Source organism: Gorilla gorilla, chromosome 5, assembly GCF_029281585.2.
Source record: "Gorilla gorilla gorilla isolate KB3781 chromosome 5, NHGRI_mGorGor1-v2.1_pri, whole genome shotgun sequence".
Taxonomy (NCBI): domain Eukaryota; kingdom Metazoa; phylum Chordata; class Mammalia; order Primates; family Hominidae; genus Gorilla; species Gorilla gorilla.
Window position 1 is genome coordinate 187,792,262 of NC_073229.2, and position 21,926 is coordinate 187,814,187.

General features: G+C 36.9%; 1 protein-coding gene across 6 annotated transcripts in view; it reads left to right on the top strand.

Annotated features, from left to right (window-relative positions):
• Nucleotides 1-21,926, top strand: part of QKI (QKI, KH domain containing RNA binding) — a 160,617-nt gene that overhangs the window by 53,520 nt on the left and 85,171 nt on the right. For all 6 annotated transcript variants that reach the window (XM_004044928.5, XM_004044930.5, XM_055391786.2 and 3 more), the window contains exon 3: nucleotides 10,496-10,612. In XM_004044928.5, coding sequence (XP_004044976.1) covers nucleotides 10,496-10,612 — 117 coding nt within the window. The remainder of the gene's footprint in view (nucleotides 1-10,495; nucleotides 10,613-21,926) is intronic.

Sequence of the window (21,926 nt, forward strand, 5' to 3'; positions counted from 1 at the left end):
TAGAAATAAGTAGACACAATATTTAAAAACATTATCAATCTGTTGTGCAAAAAGCAATCCAAAAAAGTGCATTTTTTAAATGAAAACTTGGTCTCTCCCCTCGTCCCCAAATTTTAGGCACAGATTACACTTTGTCAGTTCTTAGAAGTGTTTCACTTGAGGTGCTTTTGGAAATCCATTTTTTATTATCTATTGTGATAATGTGTTGCAGGAGTTTATCTTTAAGGAATTTTAAAAAGGTTAATGGAAGGGTTTTCTATAATGCTTTACATTTTGTCATTGGGAAAAATCTATCATTTCCATTTAAAATGAAGTGTGAGCAGCAATGAACAGCATTAGACATAATTGTTGTTAAACCTCTTCTTTGTAAATTAACATGCCACTTGGCAGAAATATAATTGGTGAGCCACAGAGAAGGTCTGTATTTAAACAGTAGGGTTAATGAACATCTTTTTTTCCCCTTTTTCTTTCCCTTCTTTTGGCCTTTAAAGTTGCACTTAGCTCAGGCTGTTTGAAATGATTTTCTTTGAAAGTGTTGTGACATTGTTTTAATTGAATGAAGCTGCAGAACTGGCGTGATAAATCAACACAGAATGAATTTTAATGCAAGGCAAACGATATTAACTTGGAAATTGGTTGCAGTAGACAAAGCAGCTGCTGTGATTAGTTTTTTTTTTTTTTTCATTCTCTACTTACAACATTTTGAGAAGGATGACCTCGACAATTTCAGCTGTACTAGAGTCCTGATGGCTTGCACCTTAACATCCTTGAGCTGTTTGTGTCTTCTTGGGGCAATAGTGATTGTTTCATTTTTTAAGGTTAGTAAGATTAGTAAGGTTAGTAAGATTTAATGTGATTTTAACTGCTTTACAAACATTTTTAATTTAGTAAATCATAATTGTGAGGATTAATTAGCTGTGGTAGAAGCCCTTTTCTGTGTAATCTTGATGTGGTTCCAGCCAAGGAGGGTTAATACATGAAAAGCATGGGGTATGCCAAACAAGGCTCTATATGTGGTCACAGAGTGTAGGGCAGCTGGTTTCACAAAGGGTACGGGTCAAAACCAATTACATATTAGTTATTTGTACTAAAGTATCTCTGTTCATAATGCATTTTTCCAGACATTTTTGGGCCGTATGTGAAGTATATAATGTGTATCTAGTTAGTGACAATTTGGAAAAAGATCTGTATAGAGTACAACTATTATTGAAGAGTAGCTGGCAAGGTTACTTAAAGAAATAGCCAAGGTAACAAATATAGTAGAGGCATTTTCACAGACTTCTTGAGAGCAGAGTTTCGTTATTCTCAATCCTTCACATTTACTTCACTCCTTGCCACATAATAAGCCTTAAGTAAATGTTTTGTTGAATTTGAAAATGAAAGGCTGTTCTCTGTTTTACTGAAAAACAGTGGGTGAGTGATAGCATGTAAAGATTATTATCTCTGTCCAGGTTGGAGGAGTGGGGAAGTGAAATTTAATGTAATCTGTGACTTACACAAACTGGTTAAGTGATGATGTTGTAGAAAAAAGTAGGAAGAGCTTATTGGAGATGAACATAAGGCCAGGCATGTTGATAGATTTTCTGTTATGTTTCTTTTTTATTCAGATCCTCATTTCAACACTGTTACACCATACTACCTTATGTCAATTCTAGACCTCTTTAGATTAAAAAGCAACTGCTCAAAAAGTGCCAGTAGACTTGTGTTTGTTAAGGACTGACAAGATAATACAGGCCAGCTGAGCAATTCCAGGAAAATAGGATACAATAGGAAAAAAAATAACCGAACACATCAGAGACTGTGAATCAGCAAGATTGTGAAGAATTACTAGTTCATGGTCTTCAGGAGGTGAGATGATCAAGGATATAACCCTGTTTTGGGGGAGTCTCTTTTTCTGCTGACCACGTTTGCAGAATCTAGAGAGGACAGACGAAAGGCTGAGCTTTGGGGGATAGCGTTTGGAGTCTATAATTTGTCTATGTGAACCTCCCTTGCCATGCCCAGCCTAGTCTTCGTTTGGGGGTAGGGACACTGATGGATATGTACTTTAGGAGTAAGAATGAACTAGGAGGTTGCAGGTCCTCACAGAGACAGTATCTCAGCTCAAAATTGTCTATCTCAGTAAGTGAAATTGCATTGATCCTGGGTTGCTAGTAATAGTAGGTGCCTGGCAGAAGCTGATATGTATCTTCCCTGGAGGAAGATATTATTGTCTTTGGCCTTATATTATTTTTATAAGCTATTTAGTTAAGTGTATTGTCTGACACACACTAGAAAATAAATAAGCACACAAGGAGACAAGATGACATTAACAAAAATCTGAAGAAACAGTCTGAAAAACAATAGAAATCCACATACTCTAGATTTTAGAATTTCAGACCCAGACTTTATAAGATCTGTAAGTTTTCAGTGTGGAAGGAGACAGAAGAAAAGGAAGAGAAATGGAAGCTATAAAAGAAAAACTAAGCCAGAAAATTATTTACCTACTATTAACAGGTGGGTTTAACAGAAGATTAGAAGCATTTGAAGAGAGAATTAGTAAACTGGAAGATAGCTCAGAAGAAAATTTTCAGCATGGAGGTGCAGAGGGATGGAAAAAAGTAGAAGGGAATGTGAAAAGTATAAGGAATACAGTGAGAAAATTTAATATATGTAGTTGTAGTATTAGAAGAAGAGGAGAGGTGGAATGGGACAGAAGCAGAGTTTGAGGGAAGTGTGTTTCAGAACTATAAAACCAAAGAAAGAAGTAAAGTCACAGATTTGTGAAATTGTGGTTTTCTTTATATTTATCATACTTACTGATAAACATGATAAAGGAGACCACACCTCGGCATGTGATAATAAAACTACTGAAAAGTAATGATGAGAAAATCTTAAAGCAGCTAGAAGAGAGAAAAGATCACCTTCAAAGGAGCAGCAGGAAGACTCAGTTCACTTCCATTAGTAACAGTGGAATGAATCCAGGAGATGGTGTATAAAGAATCTTTAAGGTGCCCTTCAAAAATAAGACATTTTCAGATAAGGAAAAGTGGAGAGAGTTCATTACTAGAAGACGTTCACTAAAGGAAATGCTGAAGGTTGTTTTTCAGGCAGAAGAATGATGATTATTTGAAAAGTTGAAGATGCATAAAGGAATAAAGAGCAACAAAAATGGTAAAATTGTCGATAAACCTAAATGCATATTTGTACAAAGTGAAAATAATGGCCTGTTGAGTTTAAAAGATACAGAATTTGAAAAACAAAGGCATATAAACTGGATTGAGGATAAATATTACACTTTCTGAGGTCCTTGTATTTGTATGGGAAAAGGGTAAAAGTACAAATGAACATTAATGTTTGATAAGTCAAGGAAGCATGTTGTAAATACTAGGGTGAACAAGCATATAACTTCCAGACTAATAGAAGAAGAGAACGAAGAAAATATGTTCATATTTTCTTCGTCCGCCCACATCCAGGAAAAAGAGGCAAGAAAGAAAAGAAAATAAGTAGAAGACATAGAAAACACTTAGTAAAAAGATTTAGTAAACCATGTAGTATAAATTGGCTGTTCCTGTTAAAATTCAATGAAGAAGCAACTCATTTAGATGATTTTTACAGGAGTCCTGTTCAAAATAAGGATAACAAAAGTTTGAAGGTAATAGATTGGATCAAGAAAAGACACATAAGAAAATAAATTCTATCTATATTAGTATCAGTGTAAGCTTAATGGCAAAAGGCATCTCTAGAGATAATAAAGAAGGCCACTTCATAATGACAGAAAGATATACACTTGACCCTTAAACAACATGGGGCCGAGGGGCACTGACTCCCTTTGCAGTAAAAAATCCATGTATAACTTTTAACTACCTCCAAACGTAACTACTGATAGCCTACTGTCGACTGGAAGCCTTACCGATAACATAAACAGTTGATCAACACATTTTGTATGTTACATGTATTAACACTGTATTCTTACAATAAAATAAGCCATTGAGAAGAAAATGTTTTTAAGAAATCATAAGGAAGAAAAAATACATTTATTATTCATTAAGTGGAAGTAGATCATAAAGGTCTTCATCCTGGTGGTCTTCACATTGAGTAGGCTGAGGAAGAGGAGGAAGATTCAGGTTTGGTCTTACTGTCTCAAGGGTGGCAGAGGCAGAAGAGGTGATGGAGGTGGGAGGGGTGTCATACTTGGTGTAATATTTGTGGAAAAATGTTCTGTAAGTAGACCCACATAGTTCCGACCTCTTGTTTAAGGGTTGGTTGTAATTGCCTTTACACATATACAGCAAAAATAGAAGTAAAAGGCGAAACAGGTAAAATTTAATCACACCAGACTTTGCATTCTTTTTAAGCACCTATGGAATATTTACAAAAATTGACCATATGCTATGCTGAAAAGCAAGTTTGAACAAATATTAAGGATGGCTATTACATATAACATGTTTGCTGATTACACTGTAGGAAGCTAAAAATCAAAACTACAGGAAATTATTATATGTTGAAATGAGAATAATATATTTAAATATTTAGTAGATGTCAAATTACCTTGACTTCGAATGAAAATGAAACTGCTCCCTATCTGAATTTGTGGGATACAACTAAAACCAGCTTAGAGGTATATGTAAAGCTTTAGATGTATATGTTAGAAAAGAAGGAATACAATAAGCAAAATATTCATTTCAAAAAATTGGAAAAAGAACAGCAGATTAAACAAAGGAAGTAGAAGGAAGGAAATAATTAAATGAAGAGTAGAAATTAATTAAAGACAAACACAAAATGAAGTAATTCAATATATCAGCTAGCTATCTCTGTATTATAATAAATTACTCCAAAAACTTAAGTAAACCACTTGTTGAGCTCCTTAGTCCTTCTTCCAGTCAGCTGTAAGGTCAGTCAGGTGGTTCTACTTCTGGGAGTTGCGTGGTTGCAGATACTGATGATGATTGGGTCACTGTCTTTCATTCCCCAACAAGTTTTAGTCCAAGCTTGTTTACATGGGGGAAAGGAGCTCTAAGAGAGTAGAACCACGTAAGACTAACACTGAGGCATATCATTCTCACCACTACATTGTATTGGCCAAGCAAGTCACAATGCTAGCCTAGATTCAGGAGGTGGGAGGAGATGCAGATTCCCTTTGCAGATGGCATGGGCACAATGAGGGGCAGAGAATTATGGCCATTTTTGAAATCAGTCTACCTCAGTCAACAAAAGCAGGTTCTTTTAAAGCACTTTTGAAGACTGATCAAGAAAAAGGAAGATACAGGTAACCAGTCAAGAATAAAAAAATGAGACATCGTTTCAGATCTTATTGGTATTAAAAATAAATTAGGCATCTATTTTAAATCAAATTTGAAAATTTAGACAAAATGGATACAACTTAAAAATTGACATACGAAGGAATAGAAAGTCTGAATCCATAATTTAAAACCTTCTGTAGTGAAATCTCTAGGCTCAGGTAGCTTCACCAGTGAATTTTATTCATTATTTAAGGAAGAAATAACAGCCATATACAAGCTTATCTGGAGAGTGGAAAAAGGAGGAATACATTCCAACATGTTTTGCTACCAGAATAACCTTGATACCAAAACCTGAGACGTGTATTATGAGAAAGAAAAATTGTGGGCCAGTTCTATTTATGAATGGACATTTCTTAAAAAAAAAAAATCACCAGAATGCCAGGAAACAATTTGCTCAAGTTGATTTTGCATTAAATTGTTTTAACATTTGAAGTTGAAATTGAATTTGAAATTAAATTTGAAGTTGAAGTTGGTTAACATTTGCAGTTGAAATCCACTGCAATAACAGAATTAAGGAGAAATGTTGTTGTTTTAATAGATAGTGAAAAATGATAAATTTAGATATCCACTTGTAGTTGAGAACTCTTAGCAAACTAAGAAATAGAAGGGAATTTTAATGTGATAAAGTGTATCTTCAAAAAGTTTAAGATTAAACTTTATTGTGAACTGTTGAAACCTTTATTCTTGAAATTTGGAACAAGTCAAGGATGATACACTTTTATTTGGCTTTGAACTCAAGGTATGCTGACCAGTACTGTAAGGATAGCAAGAAAAAGAAATAAAAATATATGATAAGAAAGGGAAGTAAGTAGAGAACTGTCATTATTTGCAGGTGATGTGATTGTTTAGCATCCAAAAGAATCTACAAAAGATTTATGAGAGTCAGTAATGAAGAAATGCTGGTTGTAAGGTTGATAGAAAAAAACCCAATTATATGCTCATATACCAGAAACAGAAAATGAAAACTTAAAATTGTGATATACGGTAGCAGAAAAAGCCCTGTAAATTTGTAGGAATGAATCTAACAACAACAAAAGTAAAAACAAGTAAAGGCACAATCAAAAAAGCTCTACATTTTTGAGGCTAGACATGGTGTCTCCAGCCTGTAATCCTAGCTCTTTGGGAGGCTTAGGCACGGGGGTGGAGTGGGGGTGAGGATGGCTTGAGTCCAGGAATTTTGAGATCAGCCTGGGCAACATAGTGAGACCTGATGTCTACAAAAAAGTTAAAAAAAAAAAAAAAAAAAAAGCCAGGCATGGTGAGGCTGAGGTGGGAGGATTGCTTGAGGCCAAGAATTCAAGGCTACAGTGCTCTATGATTGTGCCACTTGCACTTTAGCCTAAACAAAAATAAACTTGACGTTATTGAGAGAGATGAGAGATAACTTAACCAAATGGAGAAATTTTACCATGTTTATGGTTTTTGAAGAGTCTATATTATAATGTGATCTCAGTGAAAATTCTTGCAAGTATTATTTTAGAAATTGATGGACTTATTCTAAAATATGTGGAAATGGAAAGGGCCAGGAATAGCTAAGCCACTCGAGGAAGAGCAAGAGAGAAGAACTTGGTGTACCATATAATTTACCATAATTAATACAGTATGATATTAAAGCAAAGATAAATAAATGGAATAAACTAGAGAGCTCCAAAACAGACCTAAGTACTGTCAGCTGTTTGTATCCTCAGGTTCCACATCCATGGATTCAACCAACCTAGGAACAAAACTTTTAGGGGAAATATTTCAAATGGTTGCATTTGTACTGAAATATACAAATTTTTTCTTGTCATTATTTCCTAAGCAGTGCAGCGTAACAGTGATTTACACAGTATTTACATTGTATTAGGTATTTTAAGTAATCTAAAGATGATATAAATTATATTGGAGGTTGTGCATAGGTTATGTGCAAATATGACACCGTTTTATATAAGGGACTTGAGCATCTGTGAATTTTGGTGTTTGTGTGGGGACCTGTAACCAATCCCCCCCACCCAGATACCAAGGGACGATTGTGTAGATAAATATTTATGACAATGATGACACTGGAGCAATTGGAAAAGAGTAGTCTTTTCAATAACATTTCTATTCAGTGACATTCGTATATTTAATAACATTTGGATATTCATGTGAGAGAAAAAAAGAAAATTATAACACAGACATCAATTCCTGGTACACTGTAGATGTAAATTCGAAAGACTTAACAATAAAGCTTCTAGAAGATAACACCAGAAGGTATCTTGGTGACCTTAGGGTGGGGAGAGACTTCTTTTAATCAGGACACAGAAAACACTAACCATGAAGATAAGGTTGAAAATTTGAACTGTGTTAAAATTAAAAACTTTTAGTCATCATAAGACACCATTAAAGAGGGAGAAGACGAGCCACAGGATGGGAAAAATACTTGTCAGTTGTGTAACCACAAAGTAGAAATCAATAAGGAAAAGGTAACACAATAGAAAAACACAGGAAACTTCAAATGTCCTTCAAAAAATGCATATCCAAATGGCCAACAAATGTGAAAAAAATGCTTAGCTTCATTAGTAGTCAGAGGAATGCTAATTGAAACAGTTAATACATACACTAGAATGGTTAAAATATAAAAACACTGATAATAAATATTGGAGAGGAAGTGGATCAAAATAAATTTTTATACTATACGGAGGATAAAAATATGTACAACCATTTTAGAAAATAATTTAACACTATGTACTAAAGTTTTTTTTTTTTTTTAAATCATCTTCTTTGTCCTGTAGTCTTTTTTTTCTCAAGGGTCAGTCTCTTGTCCTGCTTCTTTATCTTGTCCTGTCTCTCTCATGATAGAGCCCTTCCTGAACCTTTGGTGAACATTGTTTAAGTGTGAAACAATGAAAATTTGAATTAGGAGCTTGTGTTCATGAACAGAGCTGTCCGCTGCCAACCTTAATTTGGGGTGACCCCCTAAAGTGCCAGTCTTTGAGATGGAAGTCATATAATGGAACACAGAATTCTTTTCGTGGGTTATTTCAATTCTTCTAGAGAAAAAACTAGCCCATTACCTACAAGTCAGAAGCCTGGCCTTTGCTGTTCTGTGGGCAGTGATGGTCGCTTGTTCTGTGTATTAGTTCCACCTTTTCATTCTTGTTTTCTGCAAAACTCGGTGTCTGAGTGTCCAGTCTCTCTGGAGTTCTGTAGGGCAAATTTGCTGCTGATCACATCTCCTTCTAGAAATGACATTCCAAGCTTAATTAAGAGTAAGAGCCTGAGGTTTTAAGCAAAGGATTTGTATTAGACTTGGTAGGCTACTGTGAACTATATGGCACACTTTTTACTGGACCTTGTGTATGTATTGTGCTATACACATACATATCTGTACATGCCATCATCACTACAGCTCTATCAGATAGTATTATCCCCATTCTGTAATTGAGGCTTATTTGATGTGATTTTCAGATTCCTTTTTTTGTTTTGTTTTGTTTTGTTTTGTTTTTTTGAGACAGAGTCTCGCTTTATTGCCCAGGCTGTAGTGCAGAGGCATGATTTCAGCTCACGGCAACCTCCACGTCCTGGGTTCAACTGATTCTCATGCCTCGGCCACCCAGGTAGCTGGAATTACAAGCATGCACCAAGCCCGGCTAAGTTTTGTATTTTTAGTAGAGATGGGGTTTCACCATGTTGGCCAGGCTGGTCTTGAACGCCTGTCCTCAAGTGATCCACCCCGCCTCGGCCTCCCAAAGTGTTGGGATTACAGGTGTGAGCCACTGCGCCTGGCCAATTTTCAGATTCCTGATTACTGTTTTCATATTTGAGCTTGGATACCAGCTAGAATCTGTGTGCTTTCAGAGTTTAAGCACATAATCGTAGTATACTACTTGAGTTTATTTAAATTGGAGATGTAGGAAGGTTAAGTTGATGAGTTTCTAAATTGGAAGTACTTTGTTAAAATGGATCATGGTGGGGGTTTAGGTTGGGTAAAGAGGTAAAATTACTATATACTGAAGCACTGGGCAAAGATAAGGGACTTTATTTGAATATAAAGAGCTATTAGCAGATTTCAGAATCTAGGATCTTGAAGAGCTAAATTAAGTGCTTATAGATGAGTCTGTGAGTCTCAACAGAGGGTGAAATAAGATGTATAAAAATCCCCTCAGAGACTTTCTTCGAATGATAGAGGCGTACTACCTACCACCTTTCATTTGAGAATCACTTTTCTAAGGTGTGGCAATGCAAAATAAGAGCCAGTGGAGTACAGATGATACCAGAAGTACCCAGCTTCTTAAGCCCTGACGGCAGTGGATTTTCTAGCACGTTACTTTTATGTAATGATATACTAAAAGTTGGATTAATGCAAGAAAAAAGTAGGAGACCATATGCATAAGAATCAGTACCTATTTGATTGAATAAGTAGATGAAAACCACCTGTGGAATTTTGTGGAACTGATAGCAAACTCTTATATTTTGGCCTTTATGCAGATAACATGCAAATGAGGAAAATTTACTTTTCACGATTTAGCCCGTTTTTCCTGTTGGCTTTAAAGAAATAACTTGTATATATGAATATTAGGAATTTCTGTTGAGGGATGGTAATTTTTTATTTTTTTATTGTACAATTTTTAATTTATACAATTATTGATATCACCGGCCTATTTAGTGATATTCAGAGTTTAGGTTTCTTATAAGTTAAAGGTAGAAAGGAATATGTACTCTTAAGACACATTTAGTATAGCCAACCCATAGTTTTCGTAACATATTTCTGAACAGTTGCTTTGGAGAAAGTATAATTTTTCTTAGGTAAATAAAAGAGGACTTTCCCCAAAGGATTTTGGTAGAAAGGGCAGTCCCTAACAATTTCTTCAACACTGTCATTACAAAGAGACAGTTGGACATTTTGTGGAAGGGACTTGTATTCTTGGCTGGCATCTAATATTTTGTCAAACTCTTTAATACTCTCTGTTTTAGGTTATTTGGTGATGGACAGTTGTATCTGTTCTAGCTGTATACTGTTCCCAGTTCATAGTTTGTGTTAATACTTGTGAAAATGTAATGCTAAACGATGAGCTATTGTAATTAGACCTGAGACTTAGCAAGAAATTCATAAGGGCTCTAGATTTTATTTCAACTTAGTATTAAAAAGACATTTAACTTCAGTAAGTAAATGTAGATATACTTTATATTTTAAGAGCTGTAAGTTCCAGCAAGTAAGTAATGTATAGTGATCCTTTTTTTTTTTTTCTCAGTTTAATTTTGTTGGGAGAATCCTTGGACCTAGAGGACTTACAGCCAAACAACTTGAAGCAGAAACCGGATGTAAAATCATGGTCCGAGGCAAAGGCTCAATGAGGGATAAAAAAAAGGTAAGTCCTTGAAAATGGACTAAGTCTTTATGTGAGTAACTTACTATACTTTTACATCGTAATAATAAAATTTCCAGATTTTTTTGTGCTTAAAACACTATATTCCAGGCCGGGCGCGGTGGCTCACGCCTGTAATCCCAGCACTTTGGGAGGCCGAGGCAGGCGGATTGTCTGAGGTCAGGAGTTTGAGACCAGCCTAGCCAACATGGTGAAACCCTGTCTTTACTAAAAAAATACAAAAATTAGCCAGGCATGGTGGCGGGCGCCTGTAATCCCAGCTACTCAGGAGGCTGAGGCAGGAGAATCGCTTGAACCCGGGAGGCAGAGATTGCAGATTGTGCCACTGCACTCCAGCCTGGGCAACAGGAGTAAAGCTCTGTCTCAAAAACGAACAAACAAAAAAACCCACTATATTCCATGTCAGGAACTTTTAAACTTTTTAAAGGTGTTGTCGTGATTTTCCCTTGTTTTTCTTTTTTCTTTGTTTGTTATTTTTGAGACGGAGTCTCGCTATGTCGCCCAGGCTGGAGTGCAGTGGCGCAATCTTGGCTCACTGCAGCCTCCGCTTTCTGCATTCAAGTGATTCTCCTGCCTCAGCCTCCTGAGTAGCTGGGATTACAGGCGCACGCCACCATGCCCAGCTAATTTTTGTATTTTTAGTAGAGATGGGGTTTCACCATGTTGGTCAGTCTGGTCTTGAACTCCTGACCTCGTGATCCACCCACCTCAGCCTCCCAAAGGTCTGGGATTATAGGCGTGAGCCACCACGCCTGGCGATTTTCCCTTGTTAATTATCATTTTTTACTTAGCAAATTAAAATATCAGTTCATCATGTTACCTTCCTTTGTCATTTACTTTTGGGAAGCTGCCAGTTTGGAAATTAGTCAGACTGTAATGTGTGTAAAAGTATATAAAAGTTTTGAAAAATCTGAAATATTTCTTTTGATGAGATTTAAATAAGAATGGTCAAATAACTTTGGATATATGTCAGATCACTGGGAGAGTTAGAAGACAGAAATCTATTAAAAGGAAGGCTATCACTAGCCATATGAGATACACTTTGGGTTTCATCAACATTTTGTGTTGATTTTACATTTTAAAGTATATTGTTTCTGTTTCTGTGGGTTTTTTTCTCCTGCCATTTCTTCTTTTGCTGGTTTAATTAGTAAAGACCCAACTATCTCAATATTATTGTTAGGAAGATTTTATTCACCTAGTTTGTCTTACCCAGCAATACTGTGAGGCAGGATAGTTTTGAATTTCTATTCTTGTAAAAATTGGCGGATTTAAAAAAATAGATTTTGATGGCCAAAGATTAAAAGTGTTTTAGGAAGGTTTGGCCTGTCTGTCTGTCTGTCTGTCTGTCTCTCTCTCTCTCTCTCTCTTTCTTTCTTCCTTCCTTCCTTCCTTTCCGTTGACTTGAAGGGGCTATCTAGGAATAGTGCGTGGTTAGCTGTGTTAGACCAGTACACTGAATCGCTTTGTGGAACTTACGGAATGAATACCAAACCCACAGGGTATCTGATAAACTTGTTTTCTGAGCCCTCCGCCTCATGTCTTTTAAGCCCTCACATAAGCTGACTGGATCTCATTCATTTTTGCTCCTCATCAATGATTTAGTAGCCAAGAAATTTGGGCAAAAAGTTCTCATAATATTGATTATTTAAAAATCTTATTATAATGTATTCCTTGTCAGCTGTGTTTAAAGATGTGTTCATGGGAGTCTGAGTTCTCCTTGAGCAATTTTAGATGTATTAAAATTTTTTATTAGAATCTTAAAAAAATGTGCATATTTTGAATCAGTTGAGTGATAATCTTTTCAAATGAATGTTGCCATGAAGTTTTGGTTCTCATGTTTGGACTTAGGATTATGTGGTCATTAAGTAATACTAGTTTAATTGCCTATGGACAATGAATGAAGTCTTGACAACTGACAGATATATAAATCTGTATAAAAAGATTAGTATATATTCATCAGTTAAGCTATTCTGTCAGCCAGTTAACAAAACCCCTTTTTCCCTGCTTCTGAGTTTCTGTGAATTCTGCAGTAAAGGCCCCCCACTCACCTTGCTTACTGTTTCAAGCCCTCACAGACAATGAGCATTAGAGCTTATAACTGTGTGATTATACTGTTGCACTCTTATAAGTGTTTATAATAAAAGTAAAGTCAGAATGGAATGACCATTTGGTAAAGAACATGAAAAGAGATGGAAACAAAAAGAAGTATTGATGTAAGTAATAAAGATAGCTCATTGAGATGTATTTCAGGAGTTCAAGAGGAAAAGCCATTTGCTTTAAACTTTTCTACAGAGTTGTCCATGTATATATAGACCTGTGTGTATATATATATATGTGTGTGTGTATATATATATGTGTGTATATACTGATTGCCTGCTTTATTTTTAACAAAAAAATGCTACGATGGGAATGGTGTGTGCTGGTCTGAATCCTTCCCTACACTGGTAAACTCAGTGAGAGCCTACCATGGCTATTCTATGGAGTATTAATTTCCTTAGTGTTTGGTGAGTACCTGGCACAGAGTGCAGGCACTTGAAAAAAATACCTGTGAAAGGAGTGACTAGTTCAGGTAATAAATGAAAGGCTTAGGTGTACTTTCCCTCATGTTCCCCGAAAAGGTTGGTTAAATAAAGAAAATTGTAAATGCTATGTACTTCTAATGCTTTGGGGAAGTTAGTACTATATTATTCTAAGCTGCTGATTTTTAGCCAGTAAGTTAATATGACACTTTAGTTTTCATTTTCTTGGATTGTTATTATTTCAGCATTATTGATGGGCTCAACAGCATTGATTTAGTGCATAAATACCCAGTGGAATGGTACTAGTTAAGATCATGGAACCAGGGCTTGAAAACTATTATGAACTTCTTGTCTGTACCAGCTATTTTGTAAATGAAGAGACCAAAGCCTTGGGGAGGTTGAGTAATTTGCCATAGGTCACACACCAAAATGTGGCAGTCAAATTTGAAACTAGGCTGGGCACAGTGGCTCACACCTGTAATCTCAGCACTTTGGGAGGCTGAGGCAGGAGGATCCCAGGAGTTGAAGACCAACATGGTCAACATAGTGAGACCCCCATCTCTACAATAAAACTTAAAAAATAATTAGCCAGGTGTGGTGGCGTGCACCTGTAGTCCCAGCTGCTAGGTAGGCTGAGGAGGGAGGATGCTTGAGCCCAGGAGTTGAGGCAACAGTGAGCTATGATTGTGTGCCACTGCACTCCAGCTTGGGTGACAGAACGAGACTCTGTCTCGGGGGAAAAAAGAAAAAGAAACTGAAGTCTGAGTTCTATTCTGTGGTACATTATTTTCTAATTATAAACCATTTCTAAGAGTGATAACTTCAGACATACTAGAACAACTTGAATATTGAGTATTAGAAACTTTGACTACCATTTCACACACCACCAAGTACACTTGTGACCCCAGATGTTGTGAGGGTTTCTCCCCACAAACCAAACAAATCTCCAGAAAACACCATCTGAATGTCCTCTAATTCAGTTCAAAACTGGGAATAATGTCACATACCACAGGTTGAGGGCTCAGTCCCCTAAGACTGTCTCCACTTCAGATGCCAGTTACAAGCCCCAGTGATGACCTGTGCTTTTGACTGACCAGCTGTAAATGTGTTTTTTTGCAAGTCCCTCGTCGGGTACAATTAATTTGCTAGAGTAGTTCACAGAACTCAGGGAAGCACTTTACTTATTTATTATAAAGGATATTACAAAGGATACCGACGAACAGCAGATGGAAAAGATGCATAGGGCAAGACATGTAGGAAGGAGCTCAGAGCTCCCATACCTTCTCCAGTGTGCCACCCTCCAGGTGCATCTATGTGTTTAGCTATTTGGAATCTCTCCAAACCCCGTCCTTCTGTTTTTTTATGGAGGTTTCATTATGTAGGCATGACTGATGTTCATCATTGGCCATTGGTGATCGACTCAACATTCAGCCTTTCTCCCTTCCTTAGAGGTTGGGGAATGAGGCTGAAAGTCTCAGCCCTCTGTATACTTGGTTAGGGTTTCTCTGGAATCAGCCTTGATCTTGAGACTATCCAGGGCCCCCACCCATTTGTCACTTCATTACACAGAAAGACACAAACAGGTTCCAGACCACCACAATAAGGGAACATTGCGATAAAGCCAGTAACACATTTTTTTAGTTTCCTAGTGCATATAAAAGTTATGTTTATACCATACTATAGTCTATTAAATTTGTAACAGCATTATGTCTAAAAATATACATACCTTAGTTTAAAAATTCTTTATTGCTGAAAAATGCTAATGATCATCTGAGCCTTCAGAGAGTTTTAATCTTTTGCTGGTGGAAGGCCTTGCCTGGATGTTGATGGCATGTTGATGGCTGCTGACTGATCAGGGTGGTGGTTGCCAATGGTTGGGGTGACTGTGACGATTGCTTAAAATAAGAGCAACGAAGTTTGCCTCATGGATTTGCTCTTCCTTTCACAAAGATGTCTCTGTAGCATGCAGTGCTTTTTGATAGCATTTTACCCACAGAACTTTTGCTGTTGCTTTATAAACTAAGTTTATGTAATATTCTAAATTTTTTATTATCATTTCAGCAGTGTTCACTGGATCTTCACTACAAATACATTTCATCTCAAGAAATCACTTTCTCTGCTCATCCATAAGAAGCAACTCCTGATCAAGTTTGATCATGCAGTTGCAGCAATTCAGTCACATCTTCAGGCTACACTTCTAATTCTAGTTCTCTTGCTCTTTCCACCACATCTGCAGTTTCTTCCTCCATCATACTCCTAAACCCCTCAGAGTCATCCTTGAGGGTTGGAATTAACTTTTTCCAGACTCCTGCTAATGTTGATATTTTGACCTCTCTCCATGAATCATGAATGTTCTTAATGGCATTGAGAATGGTGATTCCTTTCCAGGAGGTTTTCAATATACTTTGCCCAGATTTATCAGAGGAATCACTATCTGTGGCAGCTATAGGCCTATGAAAGACATTTCTTAAATAATAAGGCTTGAAAGTCTAAATTACTCCTTGATCCATGGGCTACAGAATGAATGTTGTGTTAGCAGGAGTGAAAACAACATTCATCTCCTTGTACGTCTCTACCAGAGATTTTGGGTTACCAGGTGGATTGACAGTGAGCAGTAATATTTGGAAAGGAATCTCTTTTTCTGAGCAATATGTCTCAACAGTAGGCTTAAAATATTCAATAAACCTTTCTCTGCTGACATCCAGGCTTTGTTGTTCCAATTGTAGAGCACAGGCAGGGTACATTAGCCTTTTTTTTTTTTTTTTTTTTTTCTTTTTAAGACAGAGTCTCACTCTACCGCCCAGGCTGGTGTGTAATGGTGCAATCTCAGGTCACTGCAACCTCCGCCTACTGGGTTCGAGCAGTCATGCCTCAGCCTGCTGAGTAGCTGGGGTTACAGGCATGCACCACCACACCCAGCTAATTTTTTGTATTTTTAGTAGAGATGCGGTTTTGCCGGGTTGGCCAGGCTAGTCTCGAACTCCTGGCCTCAAGTGATCTGCCCACCTTGGCCTTCCAAAGTGCTAGGATTACAGGTGTGAGCCACTGCACCTGTCCCATGTAGCATAATTTTTAAGGGCCCTAGTATTTTTGGAATGGTAAATCAGCATTTGCTTCAACATAAAGTCACCAGTTGCATTAGCCCCTAACAAGAGAATCAGCCTGTCTTTGGAAGGTTTGAAGCCAGGCATTGACTTCTCGCTAGCTATGAAAGTTTTAGATGTCATCTTCTTCCATTAGCAGTCCAGACACACACAGTACTTGTCACTTAAGTTCACTGTCTTATATGGGCATTGTTTGGTGTGCCCCAGAACAATTACAGTAGTAATTTCAAAGATTACTATCTACAGGTCACTATGGCAGACATAATAATAGTAATGTAAAAGTTTGAAATATTGTGAGAATTACCAAAACGTGGCTTGGAGACACGAATTGAGCACATGGTGTTGGAAAAGTGGTGCGACAAGATTTGTTTGATGCAGGGTTGCCATAAGCCTTCAATTTGGAAAAATGCAGTATATGTGAAGTACAATAAAAGGAGGTATGCCTGTATTACTTGGGAGATTCAGGGGTTTTAGGAGATTTGTGCCAGGAAACAAAGACCAGATATATTTATTTCATCATAAATCACAATATCATACTATCATTCCTTTGATTTTTCAGGAATTCTCCCTAGAGGATTTAATCCCATGTACTTAATGGAAATCTATATACTTGAGCAGATTACAAATGCTAGAGGAGTAATTTTAGATGAGATCGGGTGCATTCAGTATGGTACGGTGTAGACTAGAGGATGAATTTTAGGAAAAGAAAGTAATTATGGTGTTTCACTTGAGGTTGCAGAGGCCGTATCCAGGGCTGTGAAAGAAATGTATTCATGCTAGGAGGCATGGTCCACCTTTAGAAACAGGTGGGAGTCAGCTGGTTCTAATGTAGCAAATGAGAACATGTAAGCCATTAAAACAGAACAGTGTTTTGCATGTAATTAGGTACTTGGCAAGTTGTTGTGGAGTGACAAGTAGTACATTGAAGTTCACGTTCACCCTTTGGGTATATATATGCATGGTCATTGTAGGGGACACCATTTGTGGATTTGTCTTATCCGTCTGCAATTTGTCAGCTCTTCTGAGATCTCCCTTCTCATAAACAAGAGGAGAATAAGTAGCCATGTTTGTGGGTTCCTCCTCCTCACCTCCTTTTTCTGTCCTTCCTTCTCTCCCATTGTGTTGATGGGTGAAATGTATGCAGTTTATCAAAGCCGTGTCAGTCAGATGCTGCATCATCTGGAAATGTGCAAAGACTTAGCAATTCCAGTTCGAGTTCTTCACTCAAAATGAAGGGATGTGCATTCTTCTTCTAGCCATTCCAGGGCTGCTAATAACAGTGGCTAGAGCAGGGGTGTCCAATCTTTTGGCTTCCCTGGACCACATTGGAAGATGACAAATTGTCATGGGCCACACATAAAATACACTAACAATAGCTGATGAGCTGAAAACAAACAAACAAACAAAAACCTCATGTTTTAAGAAAGTTTACGAATTTGTGTGGGGCCACATTCAAAGCCTTCCTGGGCCGCATGCGGCCTATGGACCGGGGGGTTGGACAAGCTTGGGCTAGATGGTATCAGCCACTTTTACTATCTGTGCTGCATCATGTTCAGACCATGGGACAACCTTGGAAAAGAGTTACACTCTTCCAACGGAAATGGAGGCTTAAAGAAGTGTAGTAACCCACCCAGTTGCTCATTTCTACCTAAAGAGTACACAATATAGAAACTTCCATCTCTCACTGGATATTCAAATTCAGTTGTACAAGTCATTCTCGTCAGAATGTGGGCTTTGAAATAAATTGGTAATAGTTTTTAACTTAATATTTGTTTCCCAAATGTATTTGGCCATAGTCTCTCCTTTTTTGAAGATGTCCCTATAACTCCTTGAAGAACTACAGTGTTTTGTGGAACATGACTTATGAAATGTTATTAGAGTCATATTGTATAATTGCAGACATAGGTGGAATTCTTGAATTTTGTTTTGCAGGACTTTAGGTAGAGCATTTAATAACTTCTTTTACGTGATACTTTTCATATACATTACAAATTGTTAAGTATCTCTTATAGCAGAGATTTCTTAGCTCTATTTGTTATGCTTAAAATATATTTTAATTGGTCAAAATGTTATATTTTTAGAAAAGTGAGAAAGTCCCAGAGGGTCTCAAGAAAATTAAAGGCTCCTGACATTCCATTAGTTTAGACACTACCCTTGTTTATAGTTTGGTATGTCTTGTAGATTGTTCTTCATGCAGTTATACATATGTACACGTATGGTATATTAAGTGGATCATATTATATTTGCTGCTTTATAATCAGCATTTTTTTCCTGCAACTCTGTATCCTGTCCTATGTCAGTTCACCAAATAGTAGAGCTTTATGCCTAAGACTGTGCTAGGTGATAGGAAAGTACACTTAAAGGACATTTCAAGGCAGCATTCATAGTGATATGCAAAAATAAATTTCCTTGAATTTTTGGGTGGGGGAACTTACAAGATTTTATTATGAAATATGTTACTGCTGTGTCAACACTTTGAAAGAGAGAAATTAATTGAGTCTTGTGATTGATACACCAGAGTGGCTTTGGCAATTGGTGGCATGACATCAAGTACAAGTAGGGTTCCAAACAGCCTGTTTTATCGATCTTGTTGAATACTTAGCTCTCTGACAAGCTCTAGCATGGATATAGTTTTTTTTTTTACGTTTACATTATGCAAAATTTTAAGCAATGGAAAGACAAGTAGTGTAGTGAACTCTAATTTACCCATCACCCAGGGTCAGCATTGCCTCTCTCCTTTCAAGAGGGAACTCTCTCATTCCCCATTCCCTCACTTCACCTTTTGCCTCCCAGATTATTTTAGAAGCAAATTGAGACATATAATTTCAACTGTAAATATTTTATTAGCTATCTCTAAAATAGAAGAACTCTAATGATAATGTGTTTGTGTTTTAATATCTAGAAAATTATTTATCATCAAATATGTTGTCAGTGTTAATAGTTTCTCTGGTGTCTCATAAATATGCTTTTAAAATAATTTGTTTTAATGAGCATACAAATGAGGGTCATCTACATTGTGATTGATAGATCTCTTTTTTTTTTTTTTTTTTTTTTTTTTTTTTTTTAATTTTTTTTATTATACTTTAAGTTTTAGGGTACATGTGCACATTGTGCAGGTTAGTTACATATGTATACATGTGCCATTCTGGTGTGCTGCACCCACTAACTCGTCATCTAGCATTAGGTATATCTCCCAATGCTATCCCTCCCCCCTCCCCCCACCCCACAACAGTCCCCAGAGTGTGATATTCCCCTTCCTGTGTCCATGTGATCTCATTGTTCAATTCCCACCTATGAGTGAGAATATGCGGTGTTTGGTTTTTTGTTCTTGTGATAGTTTACTGAGAATGATGGTTTCCAGTTTCATCCATGTCCCTACAAAGGACATGAACTCATCATTTTTTATGGCTGCATAGTATTCCATGGTGTATATGTGCCACATTTTCTTAATCCAGTCTATCATTGTTGGACATTTGGGTTGGTTCCAAGTCTTTGCTATTGTGAATAATGCCGCAATAAACATACGTGTGCATGTGTCTTTATAGCAGCATGATTTATAGTCCTTTGGGTATATACCCAGTAATGGGATGGCTGGGTCAAATGGTATTTCTAGTTCTAGATCCCTGAGGAATCGCCACACCGACTTCCACAATGGTTGAACTAGTTTACAGTCCCACCAACAGTGTAAAAGTGTTCCTGTTTCTCCACATCCTCTCCAGCACCTGTTGTTTCCTGACTTTTTAATGATTGCCATTCTAACTGGTGTGAGATGATATCTCATAGTGGTTTTGATTTGCATTTCTCTGATGGCCAGTGATGATGAGCAAAACATGCAATGGGGAAAGGATTCCCTATTTAATAAATGGTGCTGGGAAAACTGGCTAGCCATATGTAGAAAGCTGAAACTGGATCCCTTCCTTACACCTTATACAAAAATCAATTCAAGATGGATTAAAGATTTAAACGTTAGACCTAAAAGCATAAAAACCCTAGAAGAAAACCTAGGCATTACCATTCAGGACATAGGCGTGGGCAAGGACTTCATGTCCAAAACACCAAAAGCAATGGCAACAAAAGACAAAATTGACAAATGGGATCTAATTAAACTAAAGAGCTTCTGCACAGCAAAAGAAACTACCATCAGAGTGAACAGGCAACCTACAACATGGGAGAAAATTTTCGCAACCTACTCATCTGACAAAGGGCTAATATCCAGAATCTACAATGAACTCAAACAAATTTACAAGAAAAAAACAAACAACCCCATCAAAAAGTGGGCGAAGGACATGAACAGACACTTCTCAAAAGAAGACATTTATGCAGCCAAAAAACACATGAAAAAAGTGATTGATAGATCTCTTAAGCCACTTCCCAAACCTCCGTTTCTCCTTCTTGGCTTCACTGGGTGATTTGTCTTGAATTCCCGTGGATTTTGCTGGTGGCATTTTCATGGTGGTGTTTAACATTTATCTCTGTTCCCCATATTTCTTGTAAATTGGTAGTGACAAAGGTTTAGTTAGATTCAGCTCTCCCACCTTCTCTTTCTCATTTCTGTTCTTTTTTGAAAGAATATTTCATAACTAGTGTTTTGATGGTAGTACATAAAGTCTCATTTCCTCTCTGTGATTTTAGCAATCATTGTTGATTGTTTTCTAGGTCCTTTTTTTCAGTGGGAGTTGCAGAATAGCTATATTCTGTTTCTTCATTCATATTAGCTAGATACAGTTTTTATCAGAAAGGCGGAATAAATGTTTAATTCTTTATTTGCTAGTTTTTAAATAGTGAATTGGTTCCCAGGAATCCTCCAGACTGAAAGAATGAGTGTTTCCCTGCCCCCCGCCTTTGGGTATCACTACGAATGCATTTAAACAGTTTTATATGTTTCCATTCATTGAAGATATTATTTTTAACTGGAGCTCAAGTAGTTTGGCCATTGGAGGGACTTCTTCACATTGACTTCTAAATCTTTTCAACATAATCCTAGTAGATGGGAATAGTAACTTTGCCGTCTAGTGTAGTGTGATACGATAGTCTGCACTCTTGTGAGAATTCTTCCTCAGACTTGGAATCAGCCAATATTTTAGGGAAGCTTTGTTAACAAAAAGTGACAAAAAAAAAAGAGAGAGAAAGAAATAGTGCAGAGATTATGGTCTGGGCTCTAGTGATGCTCATTATTGTAGGCTTTTCAGAGCTGTGAAATACACACGAATATTTTCACAAGCTCATTCTCATTAAATTTAGGACTATAATGTTTTTATTTAATCTTGTATCTGTATCTTCTTTTCTCACTGAAAATTCTGGTTCCTAGTGACACAAAATAATGATTCATTTCCTTTATTTCAAAAAAGGAATACAAAGCAGTCTCAGAATAACTATAAACACTACTACCAGTGATACAGTTGGTGACAATTTTACACTGAGCTCTTACTATTTTGAGGGTATATCCACTAGATACAAGTTACCATCTCTTAAAGCAGCTGGAATAATTTTTACTATGTAACAGTTATGCTAGTATATAGATCCATGGTTAGGTTCATTTGTTGCACTTGATTTTCTAGTTGTGGAAATTGCATAAAATATTTTCCTGTTTTCTACCTTAAAATATTTACATGGTTCCAAAGCAAAATATGCAAAGCAGAGAATTTTTATAAAGTATGGCTTTTATCTCAGGCC